The sequence below is a fragment of the Argentina anserina genome, chromosome 4 (assembly GCF_933775445.1).
Source record: "Argentina anserina chromosome 4, drPotAnse1.1, whole genome shotgun sequence".
In the NCBI taxonomy this organism is placed as follows: Eukaryota; Viridiplantae; Streptophyta; class Magnoliopsida; order Rosales; family Rosaceae; genus Argentina; species Argentina anserina.
The window spans coordinates 14802892-14822025 of NC_065875.1; the positions used below are offsets into that span (position 1 = coordinate 14802892).

The window sequence follows — 19134 nt, forward strand, 5'->3', positions numbered from 1 at the left end:
TCACCTAATTTTTTTCACCGATCGTGCGTTGTCGCAACGAGAAAACCATTTGGCAAACGAGAAAACCAAAGCCCCGGTCAATTAGATTTTATCATGTGAAAACGCCACTTTTTTTTGTTGACCGAAAATTCCGACGGTTAAACAAGGTCCGAATTGGATGAAATTTTTACACGGTCCCTAAAATATATATATCGATCACATCTATTAGTGTCGATCGACAATATTTTGAAAGTAGAATTTATTTGCGACTTTTGTTTTAGAATGTTTTTTAATAATTCTTTTATTGTTTCAAACCCTTAAATTAGAGTATTATATTGTTTTTCTAATACAAGTCCGTAAGGTCCGGCCCGTAAAAACCCGACCCACAAAAGCCCGTCTTAGGTGGGCGGAACTGGATCTTCGTATTTTTGAAAATACCCGGCCCGCCAGTTATTTAAATTTATTAAAACCCGACCCGGCCCGGACCCGTCACTCATGGGCCGAGCCCAGCCCGTTGACGAGCCCTAATTGCATGTGCATAACTTCAGTCGAACTGTCGAAGAACAATATGAAGAAATAAAAATAATTCACTGCAAAACTTGCTGTCTTTCCATCAACAACCATCGGAGGGATTACAATCAGAGGTTTAGAATACAACTGACCAAAACATACATAAAAACATTTCCATAAACTCAAGTATTACATGAAAAAGGCCCAATGAACAACTAGTTTTGAACTTTAGAGGTTATTTTCAATATGAATTAGCAGCGTTAATACAATTATAGAGGTATAAACCTTGCAAGCTCCTATGTTCTTGCAGCTTATTTCCAAATCAATACAACCTTGGCTTAACCCGCCTTCCATTCATGTCACTGCCATCTAATAAGGCCCCTTTCCCGAATCCACCAGCAATAAACGAATGCTCACCAATTCTTGCAACATACTGCAGTAATTCGGTGATGACCGAAGGACAGCTTTCCGTCAAGTACTTGTAACCATCGGTCTCGATCACAGCTGAAAAGAATTTAGCAGTATCTAGTAAATTTGTGGTTTCAAATCTCCACTAACCTACAGAAAATTTACTCAACCAACTACTTAATAACATTCAACTGCAAGTTGAAAGAGATAAAATACACGAGGATCCCAACAACAAAAGAGCTTTTCTTAAAGCCTGGCCGCTCAAATTATCACATCAAATCAGATTGATATACAGAATATTCCCAACTGCAAGGAAAGATTGTTCATATGTTTGAACATTTTAATTTATCTGATCTATCATAAATTCACACACACACACACACACACACACACACACACAGGCTACATGACCCTGGTTCGGTTCACAGTCCACACAACAGGTCTATGATAAAAAAAGCGTTTCACCATATTACAAAATTATATATATTTTTTCTTATTGGAAACACAAGCTTTTAAGGAATAAAAGAGAGAGAGAGAGAGAGAGAGAGAGAGAGAGAGAGAGAGAGAGAGAGAACCATTTAATCAAAACTTATTAAAAGGACTTATGCTAGCCTAGTTGATAGGGTTCAAAGAAAACTCCTCAGATGGCAGGCTTCATACATATTCTAGGCAAAATGATCTTATTCCAAACTGTTACAGCCTCCAATACTCTGCATGCATTGCAGACAATTAATTCAAAGAAGAAAGTCCATCTTACATACTGCAACCTAATCTGAACTTCTGAAGACGAAGTACAAAGGTGGCCTGGAAAAAGAGACTCAGCAGACATTAATACGGTCCATTAGGTACGGCAAGCTGGAGGACAACTGGGAATGGACCTGTCTTTGGGATGCTATCATCCCCAAAAACAGATTTAATGAATGCCTTTCTTTTAGACATGAACAGTCCAAAATGGTGCTCTCGCACTCGGAAAAATGTTGCCAAGGTAATGAGACAAGGGCTAGTTTGGAGGACTAGAGACCAATTGTACAGCTAGTTTGGAGGACTAGAGACCAATTGTACTTTTTAATTTTGCACTAAATATTAGTCTGACAGTAGCAACTTAGTGCAAAGTTACTCATCTAGACTCAATTACAGCCAAGTAGATTGTCATTACTTAATGGCCAAGTTTGGATATCCCTATGTTAACGATTGCCTCCCAAATGACATCACTGAAAATTTGGCAACCTTAATAGTGTTATGGGTTGTGGTTATTAATTAGTTGGTCAATTCTTTGTCAACTAAGCTCACTTAGCATTTTACAAGCTGTACCTTATCCTGCAGCTTCATTTGCAGTCAACATTAATTTAAATGTTTGATTGCTTATTAGGCTTCAAGTCTAAAGCAGACTGCTGACTACTTGTCAGGGCATTTATTTGAGCTTCCAGTAAACGGAGAAACATAGTCATTGTGTACCCCTAACACCCCCCCCCCCCAAAAAAAAAAAACCACACGGGCACAGGGACATCTAGTCTCAGACCCAAATTCAATTAAATGTTTTAACTAGATATTGTTAAAAACAAGGAACATTGAGGAATCAGCTCTATACAAATAATAGAAATGAAAATACGTTCAGAGAATAATTACCTCTTAAGTTTTCAGGCACCGCAATGAACTTGAGACATACGGCTTTCAGTTGGAAACAGTGATGCTGCTCTGCCAAGGCCAATGTTGTTGCAACATTGTTTATGGCTACATTTTCACAAAGTTTAGCCTCACACAGCACTTTAAGCCTCTCGAGGGCATAACAATCTGCTGCGGCCAGAAGATGTTGGGCCATAAGTGTCGTCTGAGCAGAAGCCCAATTTGAACTTAACCCCAGAATCTCTTCCATGTCTGGTAAAGCATCCCAGTAGATGAAGTGAAGTAGAACCTGTACATGTCCAAAGCAAACACAAAGATCAGTTTAATCACCTTGAGCTCCTCATAGTACCCTTCACCTTAATTACATCAATTACTAAATTCTGTAAGTCTGGCAATTATTCTTTTGAGCCCAAAGCACTACAATTACGATACTATTTGCTATCATCAACACTAACACTACCAAGCTTTTATATAACATTATGATTATATTATCCCCAGCTAGACTTGGATCCTCCAAAACAATGAAGCTTTTTTATTCAAATTATCCCCAACCTCAAATCCAACAAAGAAAGAATACACCTAAAAGAGCCCACCCATTGAAACTTGAAGCGACTGGAACACTCTTCATAAGAAAGAAAAGATTGTTCCTTATTTATGTAGCCAGTTTTACGAACACAAACAACATCATATATGGTTAAAACATGGAATCATAAAATGATAATGCACTAAATGTAGATTCTGAAAAACATTTGAAAAGTAATGAACCCAGAGCCACAGCTGAGTAAAGTGCTGAGTATGGGAGCAGTAAAAGCTGTCTTTCCCGATTTTGAACAAGAGAAAAAACAGGATTGTTTGTACTACGTCTTTAAAGTTTCCACAAACACAGTGACAACTCAGATGTATTCCCAATAACCAAGCTCAAACACAGTCTAAAGTTATAATCTACAAACTTGGTGTTGGTGGCAGTAATTAAGCAGACATAAATTTGTGGTCCCAAAAGTTTTAAGCCTTCGAGGTGCATGCAGAACTCAAATCAATCAGAATCAAATAAATCTTTTAAAAAAATTGAAAGTATGTCGAAATGTCTAGCTTACAAAGGAAAGTATCTTTCTTTATCCTCTGTCTGGTGCTGATTTAAAATTCCAATTTGTAGAAGAGATGGTGGTTGCCCCAATCCCACCCCAACGTGCATATATAAACTCCTAAACGTGCTAAAACGCAAACCAGACTCAATTTAGCTTAATCTAATTGTTAAAATACTAGAGCTATGCAATCATTTTCTAAATGTCCCAAACGTGCTAAAACGCAAACTAGACTCAATTTAACCCACAAAGTAATAAAACTATGAAACTGTAAGTTCTCAACTGATGCAAAAGTTATATGATTGATGACATATTCTATCCAGAAGTACAACAGAGAGAGAGAGAGAGAGAGAGAGAGAGAGAGAGAACCTTAAAAACAGGAGCCTCTATGTCTTCAACCTTTATGCAACAAGAGTTCTTATCTTTCAATGGACCAAACAGTTGTGCCCTGAACACAGGTGAGCGTGCAGCAAGCACCACTTTGTGGGCAGAAAATACTTCCTGATCAACTTCAAAACTCACATCCGTCCCCTTACCACTTTCTAAAAGCTTACCAAAATGCTGACCCATATTGGAAGGTGGTACTGATATAGCGTATGTCTTGGGTCCCTCTGTATTCGTCCTAACAACACCAACGCGACACTTAATAATCAGGCAATCATCTTTAAGATGATCTGATGTCTCTAAAAGGCTTCTCCTGAAGAACCGTTTATAACCCCTGAAAAGCACCAATAACGAGCATATTCAGTAACTATTATCACCCACAACATTCCAAACAATAATTCTATCTTACATAAACCCTAACAAGCTTAACCCCCTACAATATCTGGCAGTATCTACTGGTAACACGAAGACTAAACAGTAATCAAGTTACCAGGCATGTTCCAAAATTCAAAACTACTGCTACAGACCACACAAGAGAGGATAATTTACTCCGGAATCTTATATCTAAATTGCATTCAACAAAGCATTACGATTATTATGATCATAAATCTGTCACACAAAGATAAACAAAACTACGCCTACAACACTAATCAAAGAACTAGGTTACAAACAACATAATAGAACAAGCTCTTTCACCTCCTTACTTCCATTTAAACAAAATTTACTCCAGCATCTCTATGTTCAATTTTTATTCAAGGAAGCATTACAATTGTAAACACATACAACATTCAGTATTCAACATCTCTAAACTAATTACCATTCACTAACAACTCTCCGAAATTGGCAACCAAACTTAATCCATAAACACACACACACACACACACACACATACACAACACATTCAGATAGTAGTAAACAACACCATACCACATGCTCCCCCGGTATTTAAGCGTGTAGGGACCACTCTCGAGCCTCCTGAGAAAATGGCTATGGACCTTGTGGCGCTGCCTCTCGCTCTGATCCAAAAGCGTCAGCTCAAACAAAGCCCTCACGTCGGTGCCTTCGCTGGCCAAAGCGATGAACAGCGACACGTAATTGGCGTTATCCTCGAGGCTTTTCCCGTCGGGATAGAAGTATATGGCCCACGTGTACCCGCCGACGTTGAAGTGCTCCGACCCAACGTACTTCCCGATCCCCATTCCCTTGGTCAGCGAGTACCCGCTGATCTTGAACTCGTGGCAGCCGTTGATGGTCTCCGTGCACGACGTCGAGCACGTGGTCGGCGTCGGAAGCGGCGGCGGCGGCGACGAGGGTTTTGATTTGTCGCTGCGGACCTTGATAGTGCCCATCAATGGAGGAAAGGTTCGATTTTGAGGCTCTGGGTAGGATCAGGAGGGGCGATTGGGAATTGGGTCGGAGCGAATTGAGGGTTTGGGGGTCGGATTTGGGGTTAGGGTTTTTGATCGAATTGATGAATCGGGGGAATTTGGGTTGAATTGGGGTCAAATAATTGAGGCGGTGGGGGTGGATGACGGTTGTGATTTAAAATGGTTTTGTTATCTGAGATTGCGTGGTGGAAGATGGTGTATTTATATATAGAAGGATTTATGCCCGAGGCTTGTGGAGGTGAATGGTGTGAGAAATGTGGGTTTGGCTTATCAAATATATGTATATTTGTTTTTGTGTAAACAGCTCACGAGCTCAATTTACGTCCTATGAATTTCATATGAAGTAGGAGGACTCAATAATGCCAAGGGCTGCCGGGACTCTATTCAATTAAAGTCTCAATCTTGTGATGGGGGTTCATATGTCACGGCAATTCATAACATTCCTCAACTTGTAATACCAAAAAAAAAAATTCCTCAACTTGAACGTAGGTATCTTTTGATGCAATGTATCTTACTCTAGAGGCCACTGAGGTGGAGTCAAACAAATATGTGAAGATTTATCAAAGTGACATGGGGATCGGAGAAAAGTTTTGATATAATGTAACACAGAGAATAGCGAATCGTGTTTTAGGATAGAACACCCCTAGATAACAAACACCAAATTTTATAAATGAAAGACAAATATTAAAGATAGAAGGTCCATGGTGTGAGAAGGCAGGTAATAATAACTTCTTTAGTAGCGGTCGTCATAGAAATGGATTCTTTGTGAATCTTGTCATCGTTTTTTTGATGAAAGTGAATCGTGTCATCGTTGGTACCAGCAATAGAGGCATAGACGGCGACAATGCGAAATTGCTCTAAGGCAGGTCACTAAGTTATAAAAGTGTTACAATATTTTGGTTACAATATGTATTATGGTCGTGTAATTTGCAATAGAATAGAAGAAAATGACAAATTGGTCATATTTATCCCAAGTTTGTAGCAATTGGAAAGAGACTACTAGTGAAGCTCAAACCAAGCTTCACAAACAGTTTTTTTTTTTTTTTTGTTATTCGTCCTCTTTAAGACCATATGACAATATGACATATTTTATTTACTAGACACATGTTTGAAATAAAAATATACGAGCATGTGGGTCTGAAGTGTAGAATACTTGTGGGTTTGGTTCAAGTCATGCGAACGAGAATTGTATTCAAACTATGGCTCCCAATTTCGACATTTGCCTCATACATGTTAACTGTTTAAAATTCATAATCACAGACACGGTACGACTAGACGTTGCAATCTTGTATGCACCACATACAATTACACAATTCAACTCAGTTGTCATCTGTACGTGTGTATATAATTTTATATGCAGTGCACCGAAGACCTTCCGACTTATCAAACTCGTGAGGAGTTTCTAAATAGAAGCGAGTTGAGTAGTGATTGTCGTCCCCCCCCCCCCCCCCCTTCCCCTTCCGACTTACCAAACTCGTGAGGAGTTTCTAAATAGAAGTGAGTTTCTAAATATAGTGTAGTAGTAAATGAAGCGGATTTGATGGCCTTTCTAGGGACATTGTTAGATTACTAGATACTTTGATTTTAATTTAATGAGCTGATCTAGAGTTGCTTAGGAGATAGCACTTTGAGCGAGTTGAGTTTACGACTGTTGCACTAATATATTTGACATTTTTATTTTGACTTTTCTGTTAGTACATTTGCTTTACTATCATCGTAAACTCCATACTTAAATATCGTTTGTGAATAGATTGGGATCATGCTTTTGCATTTGTTGAAATTATTGCTTGGATGTAAATGAAGAGGGACTAGAATGGGGCTTTCGTGGGGACAGTGTTAGATTACTTAGATATGGGTAAGTATCCTGATGATCTAGTAAATAAGGTGAACTTGAGTTGTTTATGGGATGGCATTTTAGCAAGTTGAGTTTAGATTAGTACAAAAGAGGCCCTTGCAGTTAGATATTTGACATTCTTATTTGATTCTGTAATCAAGGCTGACCTGCCCTTGTTGCCTTAAAAGACTTTCGCAATCTTTTATTAGCCTGAACTGGGGAAATCTGGTTTGAACTTTTTACAGTAATTTCAGTTAGAGTCTAAAGATTAGATCATATCAGTTTTTGTTATCCTGCCTATGATGGAACCTGTTATAAATAAAAGTGTTATATTGCATATATAATTTAATAGGCTGAATTATAAATAATTATAAATCAAAAACGAAGAACACGAAAAAAAATTCAACCAAAATACCGAACGATTGATGATGGAAGAACTAGTCGAGACGTGTGTGATACCACACTGTCCTTAAGACGTTTACGCCTCCTCTACCGGTGCAAGGATGTTTGGCGCTTGTCTCCTAGGATATAACGACTAAACGATTCTAGGAAGTTGCACTACTAAATAGAACCCTCAACGAACTCGAAATGTACCTCTTTCTATCACCAGAGAAAAGCTAAGAATTTTGAGAGTGAGAGAGGATTGTGTTTCGAATGGGATAATTTTACAATGAAAGGATGGTGGCTATTTATATTGTGAGGATTTGCAATCAGCAATTAATAAGATGGCTGTTATAGAAATCAAAAGATCATAACATATATGAGTTACATATGTTACAAACATTGATTTCAATTCTGTTATAATTCTCCATAACACACAATAACTCAGTTGTTACAAAAGAAGAATTTGAAAAGTCAGAACCGAATTTTCGGAAATGCAAAAAAAATCCGCGTTCCGACCCTCAATTCGGTGTTGCATTCGTGTGTTTCCCTTGCGACCTAGGATTTTCACCCCCCCCCCCCTGCGCGTGCGTGAGAGGGTATAAGGGGGCTTACACACTTTACAATCTATATACAATGGATTCTATATAAAGTCTTTTCAACAATTCTCTTTTCCAATGTGAGACAAATACATTTCCCTCATTCTAAGTAGCCATCTTTGAGTGACAATTTCTTATTCACCCACAAACCAAATTACACAAACAAACATATGATCTTGTAGCCCTCATTATGGAGAACTCAAATCTATGTTCATCTTTGATTAATTATAAGTTTAAATTAATTTAATTAATCAATTAAAATTTGGTTTTAAATGGTTTTTCCAACCATTTTCCAACAGAACCTTCGATATCTTAGTTCTCTGGGTAAATGGTCGTTTGATTTGCTTGTCACTTGGAGAATGTAAAAAGTTGTTGGAGTGATTTTGTGTACTTTGTTGTCTCATGTAGTGATTGGAAATTGTACATTGTAATGAGATCTTGTAGGAATTTAGCAATGGTGCTGCTGCTATTGTATAAATGTTCAATAACTTTGTCAAATGAATTGGTGCTTCAAATTGTATGTGCCACATGTGTACGCTTTAGAAATTGTTATCAATTTGCAACTATTACATCCCTTCTACCTGATTACAGTTGGCAACAGGTGGAGACTAAACCAGCTGCATTTGTATCTCGTTCAGTGTATGCCCCAACACACCGGCGATTAAAATTTTGTCTGCAAGTTCCCCACTCGAGATGTAGAGTAGTAGCGAAGAGGAGAACTATTCTTTGTTCCATCTAGGTCTGTTCAAATTTTTGTATTCTAATGGCTTTTTAAGTGAAGATAAATTTGTTTATAGTTGCAATTTGTTGAATTTATGTTAGATACTGTAATATAGAATGGTCATTCTGAAAGGAAGATGCATCCTGATGAGTTTAGTCGTAGTTCAGGAATGTGTGGAGTTGGGCTTAGGAACTTCATCTCCCTATACAAAGCTTAGTTATCTTACTCTACCTATCCACCTACCCTTTCTATACGTACACCACCTAAACCAGAAGACTCGTCCAAAACCCAGCACTAAATGTTGCCTCCTTTCTTTTCCATCAACCCTAAATATATGAAGTTATGAACACATATCTTTAGACTCACTGCACTCCATGGCATATAATGTTTTTCTTTATTCCTCAATCAACTTTGAGCGTGGTTCTAACCCAACGAAGATCAGTAACCTTATTGAAACAGTTTACGCGGAATGTCGATTTCCAAACAAAAGGGAGCTTCCTATCTCTTAATCATACATGTTCTCTGAGCCAATAATTAACTAAAAGACACTGACTTCTGTTTCCTTTCTCTTTGAGAGGGATTGGATCGGATCAGACTAAACACTAATCGTACACTAAAAGTCACTGGGAAAGCTCAAGTCTTTGAAGGGATACAAGTTGGAAGGACCCAGATGAGCCTTTAGCTTGACTCAAATGAAAACCATACAAAGTAAACTCTTATTATCCATTTCTGCAAAATAAAATCACCTATTTGGCCAAAATCTCAAATGATATGCTTATTTGAGTTATTTGAAAACATGGATATAATTGAAGCCTTAACTTATAAATTTAGTCATGTATTGTATAAGAGTTTTCAACTGAGAGAACTTGGATTCTGATTAATCAATAATTGATCAAATTAGCAATGGACAAGTCACAACTCACAAGTGGTTTAATTTGATAATACAATAAAATTCAATCCTGGTCATTCATATATGTTCTAATGCAAAGGCTTAGTTGGCTAAATAGAACTTAATCCCAGCTTGATCCTATTAGAAATAAAAACCGGGAAGATATTATTAATATTAACACCAGCCCTATAAAACAGTTGATGCCAAAGTCTTCCAAGGAAAGTCTGGACAGAAGTCAATGTCTCCAAGTTATAATACAGTGCAAAATAGTTGATTATAAAGAGATCAGAAATCTTCTACATCGTTTTTTTTTTCATTTAAAGTGAATAGCAAGAGAAAGTGGGAAGAAACAACATGAACAACCAAACAAAGATTTACACTTTAGGTTAGAAAGAGGATGGGCTTTTATGTCTTTAGCTTATTCATTAAGAAATTGCTGAGTAGAAGCAAGACTGAAGGAGCAAAACCATTTCCAAACAAAACGCATAACAAACCTAAAAGGAAAGTGAGCCAAAAACATAAGCAAAATATGACGTTCACTCTTTCTTTCCTCCTCATTTCCTCACAAAAACCGTGCTCCACAAGCTACTTTTCCTCGTAGCTTATAAGGCTAATTCCCCAATCAATTTCGTTAGAGTCAAAAACACCAACAACTACATACACACAGACCCAAAATCTTACATCTATTTCCACTATTCGACTCATATTTGATTGAAAGATAGAGAGAATATTTAGCAGCAGCATGGTTCTGCATAATTCTGCAGAAGGTGAAGAAAGGAGCATTCGGATGCAGATTTCTGACCTTAAGAGGCTCAGTGAGACCGGCAGTGTTGGCAACACAATGTTTCAGCCACAAACAAGTATCGAGAATATAGAGAGCAACACTTCCGCTTCCGTTGGTCCATTAAGAAAGCCAACAGTTCGTGCACCCGAAAAGAAGTTGACCCTTTTCGCTCTACGCCTAGCAGTGCTCGAAAAAGCAGCAACCGGCCTTGGAACACTCGGTTTCATATGGGCAACGGTTGTTCTTCTTGGTGGTTTTGCCATTACTTTGGACAAAACTGACTTTTGGTTCATTACCATCATTTTGTTGATCGAAGGGACTCGGATTTTCAGCAGGAGCCATGAGCTTGAGTGGCAGCATCAAGCCACATGGTCCATCACTGATGCCGGGATCAACAGCTTTCGGGCATTGAGAATGAGCTCGAGCTTCATACTTGAGAGCATCAAGGCTTTTTTCAAGCCTGTTCTCACAGTCACGAAGAGCCAACGCAGCAGACAGATTGTAGGGACTAATGATGCAAGAACCTTGAGAGCTTTCAATGTTCAAGGAAAGACTACTCGGACTTGGACAAGCTCAGAAGTCCCTCTCCTTCCATATGCTCAATGGGTTTTTCGAGCAAGACACATCAGCAAATTGCTCTATTGGCTTCAGCTTTTATCAGCTTCAGCTTGCATTGCTCTCTCACTGATGAAGCTCATCAAGCACAACTATGGCGATGTGGAGAAAGGAGATACTGACAAGAGAAACAGACAGGCTGCTCTGAGTGTCTTCTATTCCCTGGCCTTGGCAGAAGCTTTGCTGTTTCTGACGGAGAAAACTTACTGTGAGTACAAGGTGAGCTACTGTAAACTTTTGGAAGAGGTGAACAATGAGTGTGAGTTAGGCCCTTCAGGTTTACTTTCAATTAGAAGGTTCTTCTATGATGCCTACTCAAGATGTGTCAATGGAAGCATTTTTGATGGCTTAAAGATGGACATGGTATCTTTTGGCATGGACCTATTGGGTTCAAATTCCACCGATGAGCAGCTCATTGGGGCTAAAATTCTTCGCCAATTCTCTATGAGCCCTCGGTATTCAGATGACACCTTACAGAAGATAGGGATAAATATATCAGTTATAGAGAGATTGGTTGAGATACTGAATTGGAGTGATCCAGATGAAGAAGTGATTAGACAATCGGCTGCAGAAATACTGTCAAAACTTGCTGGCAAAAAGCAGAACTCCATCCGCGTTGCTGGAATTCCTGGTGCAATGGAATCAATCTCATCTCTGCTTCAATCCAGCAGAAGCTCAAGTGGTGCATGTGATGAGATAAGTGAAAAGAAGACTCATTCTGATAATGCTAACTATGGTTTGTGGACATTCAACCATTTAGGCCTGCTTATATTGAAGAAACTTGCGCGCGATCATGATAACTCTGGCAAGATTGGGAACACAAGAGGGTTACTGCCAAAGATCATAGACTTCACACATGCTGAGGAGGTGTTGCTCAAGGCAGAAAATGTTACACCAGCTCAGCTACTGACGCTGAAGCGATCCTTGCAATTGGTGAAGAGGCTTGTGAGCACAACAGGCAACACAGGAAAGAATCTCCGCAAAGAGATTTCGGAGATAGTTTTCACAATCAGCAATATCAGAGATATCTTGAGGCATGGTGAGAAGCATCCAAACCTGCAACTATTGGGCATTGAAATCTTATCTAGTCTAGCACTGGAAGAGGAAGCAACAGAGAGGATAGGAGGAACAGGCGGAGTGCTTAAGGAGTTGTTCAACATTTTCCTTAAAAAGGACAGGGAAAGCGAGGAAATCGCAGTCACTCATAGAGATTCTAGAGAGTTAACAACTAGAGCTGGGGAAGCTCTAGCAATGCTGGTCCTGGAAAGCAAGAACAACTGTCATCGTGTCTTGAAGTTGTGTATACTGGATAGCCTTGTTGTAGCTCTTGATTCTCCATTGATTCGCATCAATGCTGCTAGAGTCTTGAGGAACTTGTGCACATACAGTGGCACAAACTGTTTCAACCAGCTCAAGGGAATCGCAAATGCAGCACCAACAGTAAGTCCTTTCTTGCTACATATCCTAGCTACTCGCTACATTACCTGACATTTTGATACATTATGACGATCCGATGTCAGTCTGAATTGGATTGATCATAAGAAAATCACGTAATTGGACACTGATTCAAATTGTTAGTCTTATAAACAGTCAAACTTCTTCTAGGTAATAAATTTTGAGCATGAAACATGTACATGTTGATAACTTATGATGCATTTGATTCACAATGCAGGTGCTCAAAGAAATCATGTCAGAGGAGCACAAACTAAAGGAAGTAATGGTTGGACTAGCTCCACATGTTTTATCATTCTTGTCTCCTGAAGAATCAAGCCTCATGTTTGAGAAAGCTGGAGTTACAGAGGCAGAAGTAGTTAATGAATTAGTTGAGATTCTGAGGAAGTATAGACATCCACGCATTAAGGTTCCAAGAATAAGGAGGTTTTCCATAGAGCTGGCAATTTGGATGATGAAAGACAAACATTCAAATATTCATATATTCAAGGAACTGGGGATCGAAAAGGAGCTTGAACATGTTTTGGAGACCACAGCCGAGCTGGAAAGCTTCAACATTTTCTCTGGTACTGTGGGAATGAGCAGGCACAATACTACAATTCATTCATTAGTAGAAACTGCTTTGGAGCTGTTAACAACTTAACGGATGAATGATGTGATAGCCAGAGCTTCATGGATTTATCATTTATGGAGATGAAGTGATCCTTTATATATGGTACAGGCCAAGTTAAACATATTCTATTTCTTTTTTAAGTTATAGATTCTTTATTCGTTGTGAAGAAAGATTCTGCTTCACTGTAAGTTGACCCAGTGTACAAAGGAATTTGATTGAATTTTTAGCAATATGAGCTATGTTTTGAGGATTTGTCGTGTTTGGTCACTGTGGCATAATACTATAACCTAATACTCATGATATCTAGATTGAAATAAAAATCAGAATAAATTAATCCATAAAATTATGGTATTCGATTTAGAATAGAAATAATCATGACAAAAACCAGTTCTTGCATAAAAATTTGACCAACTGGCTACTGATTGAGTCTATTAATTCCACAAGTTGTGTAATAACCCTCGTTTTTAAACGATATTTGATTTAATTAAATTCTATTAAGTTGTGAAGTTTGATTTAAACCGAATATGATTACTTGCAAACGTTACGAAACGGGAACGGAAACGTTCCGAGAACGTTTAATAAGAAAACGTTACGTTTCCGAACGAATTTATCGACTTTTATTTCGTCGCTCGGTTGTGAAAACTTTCTTCACGGAAGTTGTAGAGCTCGTCGATACGAGTTCGTGGATATGTGACGCGTTCGAATCGGACGTCGGAGGTAAAAGTTATTAACGTCGGAAGTTAGTTTCCGATTTGGAAACAAGTATAAATAGATAATTATGGAATTAGGGTTTCCATAATCAGAAACCCTTTCTCTCTCTTCTCTCTCATCCCGCCGCTCTCTCTCTCTCTCTCTCTCTCCTTCGGTTCTCTCTTCCTTCCCCGACTCACCCTTCCCCTTCAAGAAATTTCCCTCTAAGATCGGACGAACTCCGGCTCCGTGCTGCTCACCACCGGTCGCCACTCCACCACAAGCTCGTCTACACCCTTTCCGAAGCAATACGCGCCCTCCTTTATCGCGGTGGATCGACGCCGAGCATCCCCCTTCGAAGACTCCATCGCTGACGATCTTCCTTTCCAGGCGGTCGTGACTACGCCGCTCCTCCCTACGGCATCGCGAGGCCCATCTCACCAAAACCCCTTGCTCGCCACACCGCTCCTCACCCCGAGCCGAGCACGGCCAATCCGACGAGTTTCGGTGAATCCGAGAGATCCATTAGGTGAGATTTAAGTTTATTTGGTTGTGATGATTGATTGTTATAATTTTGGAAGCGAATTGGAGTGGTTGTGGAGAAGATCGGAGGGAGGAGGGGTATGGTGAACACCGCCGCCTTAGGCGGCGCGTGTGGGAGCGTGTAGGGGTATAAAGGCGGCGTGAGGCCGGAGAGGGGGAAGGAGGAAGAAAAGGGAGGGATTTGAGGTAGCGGTGGCGTGACACGCGCCGTGGTTAGCCTCGGCGCGTGGGCCCCACGCGCGGCCCGCCGGAGGTGGCGCGTGTGCCACACGCGCCGCCACGTGCGGCTGTGTAAAAATGTTTTACGATAGGGGTATTTTGGTAATTTACTGTGTACGGTAAATGTAAATGTAATTTTTATTTACTACGGTAAATGTAATTAAATTTTACCTTCGGTAAATGTAATTATAAATTACTTTCAGTAAATGTAAAAAGTAATTTTGTAAAAGGGTAATTTAGTAAATTTTATTTACTGAATTCGTATTTACATTTAAATCGTACGTATACGTACAGAAATACGTATTAATATTTATACGTACAGAAATACGTATTAATATTTATACGTACAGAAATACGTATTAATATTTATACGTACAGAAATACGTATATATTATTTATACATACAGAAATACGTATTATTTGAGTATTGTACAGTAACCGTGAACAGTGAACAGTAACTTCGTATAAACCAAAATTGCTGAACAGTAACCGTTTATTACTGTTTTGGCATTTAAAGGTTTACGAAACGATTCTAAATTCTTTTCTTATTCTTTTAAGGTGATCATTAATCGAGGAAAGGAATTATCATCGGGAATTGAGGATTTACGCTCGAGTCGATAAGGTGAGTAAAATCTCACTGAATTTACGAATCTACTCTCGTGGTGATTCAACATTTTGCAAGTGTGTTTATCAAATGAATTATAACATGTATATGATTTAGTGGACTACATATATATAGTATAATGGTAATAGGTACATAATATATATATAGTTCATTAAATTACGTACTGTTATTAATGCATTAAAAATAGTCATTTCGGTGACGGAAAATTGAGCATGAGTATGTGAGATTATTGTACGTTTTTCTTCAGGTGTTTATGAACCATGACATGTATAGGATATAGTGGACTATGTATATATTGTATAAATGGTAATAAATACGAATATATATAGTTTGCTATATAATATACTGTTATGATTTTATTGTGGTGATATCGTGAAAGTTTTAAAGCGTACAATATGATGTGTGATTATTGTACGTGATTTTAACATTGAGATTGTTAAAATGTGATTTGTCTTCGGACGTGATTTTTGGGTACAATATGATGTGAGATTATTGTACGTGTGTGGCAAGTCGGAACCTAGCCTTTGGCCGGGCGAAAGTTACGATACAGTTAGAGCTCTAGTCTGTCTGCCTTAGTACTGCATGCGAGGTAACAGGTGGTTATCTGCTCATGGGTACTCGGTGTATTTGGATGTTGGGTAGCGGGTGGCTATCCAATATCAACGGTGTATTACGAGAGGGGTAACAGATGTGTACCAGCGTTCTTGGTACCCGTATTATAAATGCATTGAGTAACCAGAAGGGTTACTTAATTTCCTCATGAGCTTTTTATTTCATAGTTCTTTGGGTCAACCAGATGGGCTGACCATTGGCTCATGGGGGCATTTATATTTGTTGTTTTGTGATCTTTCGTATATTTTGATATGCGAACTGTATTGTGATTTTACTCATACGAGCTATAAGCTTACCGGGTTTGTGTTTACAATCCCGGTGCACCAATTCGATGGTGTATGGGATCATTCTGCAGGTGCTGATTAGTGGGAGTTGAGTGACGACTACAGAGGCTTGAAGTCGTTCTTATCCTACTTGTGGTGAGGTTTTAGCGTGGGTTTGTGTGTGAGATGTTGTGTAATTTCATTTGTGAGATTTGTGAGTGATTTGTGAGGATCATTGCATTTCCATTTTATGTATGGATTATAAATTTGGTTTGTAATAATTGGTTGACTGAGTTGTATTGAGAACTCAGAATTGATCCGCTGTTACACTTTAATGATTTCGAGTTATTTGAGATTATTCGGTGTTAAACGACTTTAGAATTTTGAGTTTTAAAGCTCGAAAATTTGGGGTCGTTACAATAGTAGCCTTAACCAAAGTCTGACAAACAGACTCACAGATAATAGGAGCCAAACAGAATTCTAAGGCCAATAAACACGCAGCTCTCGCCGCATAAGCCTCCACCATAATAGGGGTAGAAACATGACTAACCTTCCAAACAGCTGCACCCACTACAACTGAACCAGAGTCACGCACCACCACTCCAACACACCCTGCCACCGAGAGCTATCAAAAGCACCGTCAAAATTGGCCTTAAGCCAACCGGCCGGTGGGGGTGACCACGGCTTAGGGAGACACCGGGCCCATTTTGGCTCCCTAGCAGAGCCTTCAACAAAACCATATAAGATTACACCTAATAAAACACTTGAACCGGGTTACGACACTTATCATTCAACACTCTCTGGTTTCTCTCCTTCCAAACAAACCAAATAGAGATCAGAAGAAGCGAAAAATTCCACTTGGATAATGCTTTAGAGCAGAGTTGGAACCATGCCTTAGCAGAAGTAGTAATGTCACCTAAATTAAACACACCTCTAAGCTCCTGAAACTGCTTAAAAACATTCCGAGTAAAGGAACAATCACGACTAATATGTTCAATCGTTTCATCCTCATCATCACAAAAACAACAACCCGGACCAACATACACTAATAGACTCATAAGCCACAAACCAACTTGTCACGACCCGGACCGCTCCGCCGTAACACGATATTGTTCGCTTTGGGCATAGCCCTCACGGTTTTGTTTTTGGGAGCTCAGAAGCACCTTCCCAGCGGGTCACCCATCCTGGGATTGCCCTGGGCCAAACATGCTTAACTTCGGAGTTCTCCTCTCCTCCGAAGCCATTGAGCCCCCAAAAGGCCTCGCGTTAGATAGAGGTGGGCATGTACATATAAGACGCATCACCCCCTCTCCGTTGGTCGATGTGGGATATTACAATCCACCCCCCTTGGGAGTCCGACGCCCTCGTCGGCACACTCGCACCACACGGCAGAGTGGCTCTGATACCAAATGTCACGACCCGGACCGCTCCGCCGTAACACGATATTGTTCGCTTTGGGCATAGCCCTCACGGTTTTGTTTTTGGGAGCTCAGAAGCACCTTCCCAGCGGGTCACCCATCCTGGGATTGCCCTGGGCCAAACATGCTTAACTTCGGAGTTCTCCTCTCCTCTGAAGCCATTGAGCCCCCAAAAGGCCTCGCGTTAGATAGAGGTGGGCATGTACATATAAGACGCATCACCCCCTCTCCGTTGGTCGATGTGGGATATTACAACTATAGAGTTGGAGGTTGATCAGTACGACGTTGGCATTTTAGTTAAGGATGTGAAGATGTGTCTTTCTGAGTTACAGTCCTCGTACTTTGTTCATGTGTTCCATGAGTCTAATGAGTTAGCTCATAAACTTGCTAGTGTAGCTTTATAGGAGAATGTGTACTATAGGTGTTTGGTTCATTACCTACTACCTTAGAAGGTCTTTTGACCTCACACATGTAATAGGTTGGTTCTCTTTGAAATATATCGTCCAATTCTAAAATTGAAACCACCCTCCCTACCCACAAGTATACAACAGAGCCAAAGTCAGACCAGCCTGAATTAAATAATCATATGTCCCATCAGAGTTATGTATACGAGAGCTAATAACGAAGAAAATTACACATAAACTCAAGAGGAAAGTTCACCAACAGTCCCTGAACTCATGTGGTAAGGACAGTTTGATCCCTGACCTTTAAAAAGTATCAAATAGATCCCTGAACTCTTATTCTGATATCAATAAGGTACTTCTGTTAAAACTTTTGGAATATTCCGTTAAAATATTCTTTTTATGTTAATTTTGTCATTTTGTTAAAATTTTGACGGAGCATGGTGGACCTAATTCTTAAAATTTATTTTTCTAAGAAGTTTACTAATCTTTAAATCTACCCTCTATACTCAAAGGTAAACATTTATTTTATCATCATAGCAATTATCATAGCTTCTAGACTTAGGCTTTTAGCGTTTGCTAAACTGTCTTTAAAAAAACTGCAACAAGAAAAAGAAAAATATAAAAAACTAATAACAAAATAGGAAGAACCTTCCAAGAAATACCAAAAATTATTAGGATATTATCTACAGAATACAGCGTAGAATCTACGCATCCCAAGAAAATATTGAAGTTCTTTAAGAAATTTTTGAAGAAGATCATAAACCTCTTCACATTTTGAGCATCGGTTAGATTCGCCCTAGCTGGTATCAGAGCTTGTTTCGCTCAGAAACAAGTGAAGATCAGGCTTATGCCACAAAATTGGCTCATTTTATCGAATAAAAAAGAAGTCAGACATAAAAATTACCAGTCTTTTTGTACTGAAAAAGCTACTGATAAGTGACAAATGTGCTTTCATTCAAAACATATTCAAGAAAGTCAGTACTCCATAGAATACGTTTGTAGAATATTAAATGTCCTATACGACGAACATATTCATCTCCAAAAAGAGATTGGAGTAGCAGATATTGATCCGTTAAGACCTAGCCGGATTGAATTTCT

The 19134-nt window shown here is 39.2% G+C and overlaps 2 protein-coding genes across 2 annotated transcripts; one reads left to right on the forward strand and one right to left on the reverse strand.

Annotated features, from left to right (window-relative positions):
• Positions 1–548: 548 nt before the first annotated feature.
• Positions 549–5563, reverse strand: LOC126792930 (BTB/POZ and MATH domain-containing protein 1). Its single transcript, XM_050519450.1, has 4 exons — positions 4914–5563; positions 3972–4320; positions 2524–2809; positions 549–993 (listed from the first exon to the last, which is right to left on the reverse strand). Exons 1-4 carry the CDS (start codon positions 5333–5335, stop codon positions 812–814), a joined length of 1239 nt encoding a protein of 412 aa, XP_050375407.1. The 5' UTR covers positions 5336–5563; the 3' UTR covers positions 549–811.
• Positions 5564–10444: 4881 nt separating this feature from the next.
• On the forward strand, positions 10445–13504 carry LOC126791022 (uncharacterized). The gene is made up of 2 exons (XM_050517413.1): positions 10445–12637; positions 12870–13504. Exons 1-2 carry the CDS (start codon positions 10541–10543, stop codon positions 13290–13292), a joined length of 2520 nt encoding a protein of 839 aa, XP_050373370.1. The 5' UTR covers positions 10445–10540; the 3' UTR covers positions 13293–13504.
• The last annotated feature ends 5630 nt before the right edge of the window (positions 13505–19134 follow it).

Bases quoted from the DNA above. Each gene is read 5' to 3' on its own strand.
- LOC126791022 (XM_050517413.1), top strand. From the start codon at position 10,541: ATGGTTCTGCATAATTCTGCAGAAGGTGAAGAAAGGAGCATTCGGATG. The intron at 12,638-12,869 runs GTAAGTCCTTTC...TTCACAATGCAG, and splicing joins TCGCAAATGCAGCACCAACA to GTGCTCAAAGAAATCATGTC.
- LOC126792930 (XM_050519450.1), bottom strand. From the start codon at position 5,335: ATGGGCACTATCAAGGTCCGCAGCGACAAATCAAAACCCTCGTCGCCG. The intron at 4,321-4,913 runs GTATGGTGTTGT...GGTGCTTTTCAG, and splicing joins AAATACCGGGGGAGCATGTG to GGGTTATAAACGGTTCTTCA. The intron at 2,810-3,971 runs GTTCTCTCTCTC...GGACATGTACAG, and splicing joins TAGAGGCTCCTGTTTTTAAG to GTTCTACTTCACTTCATCTA.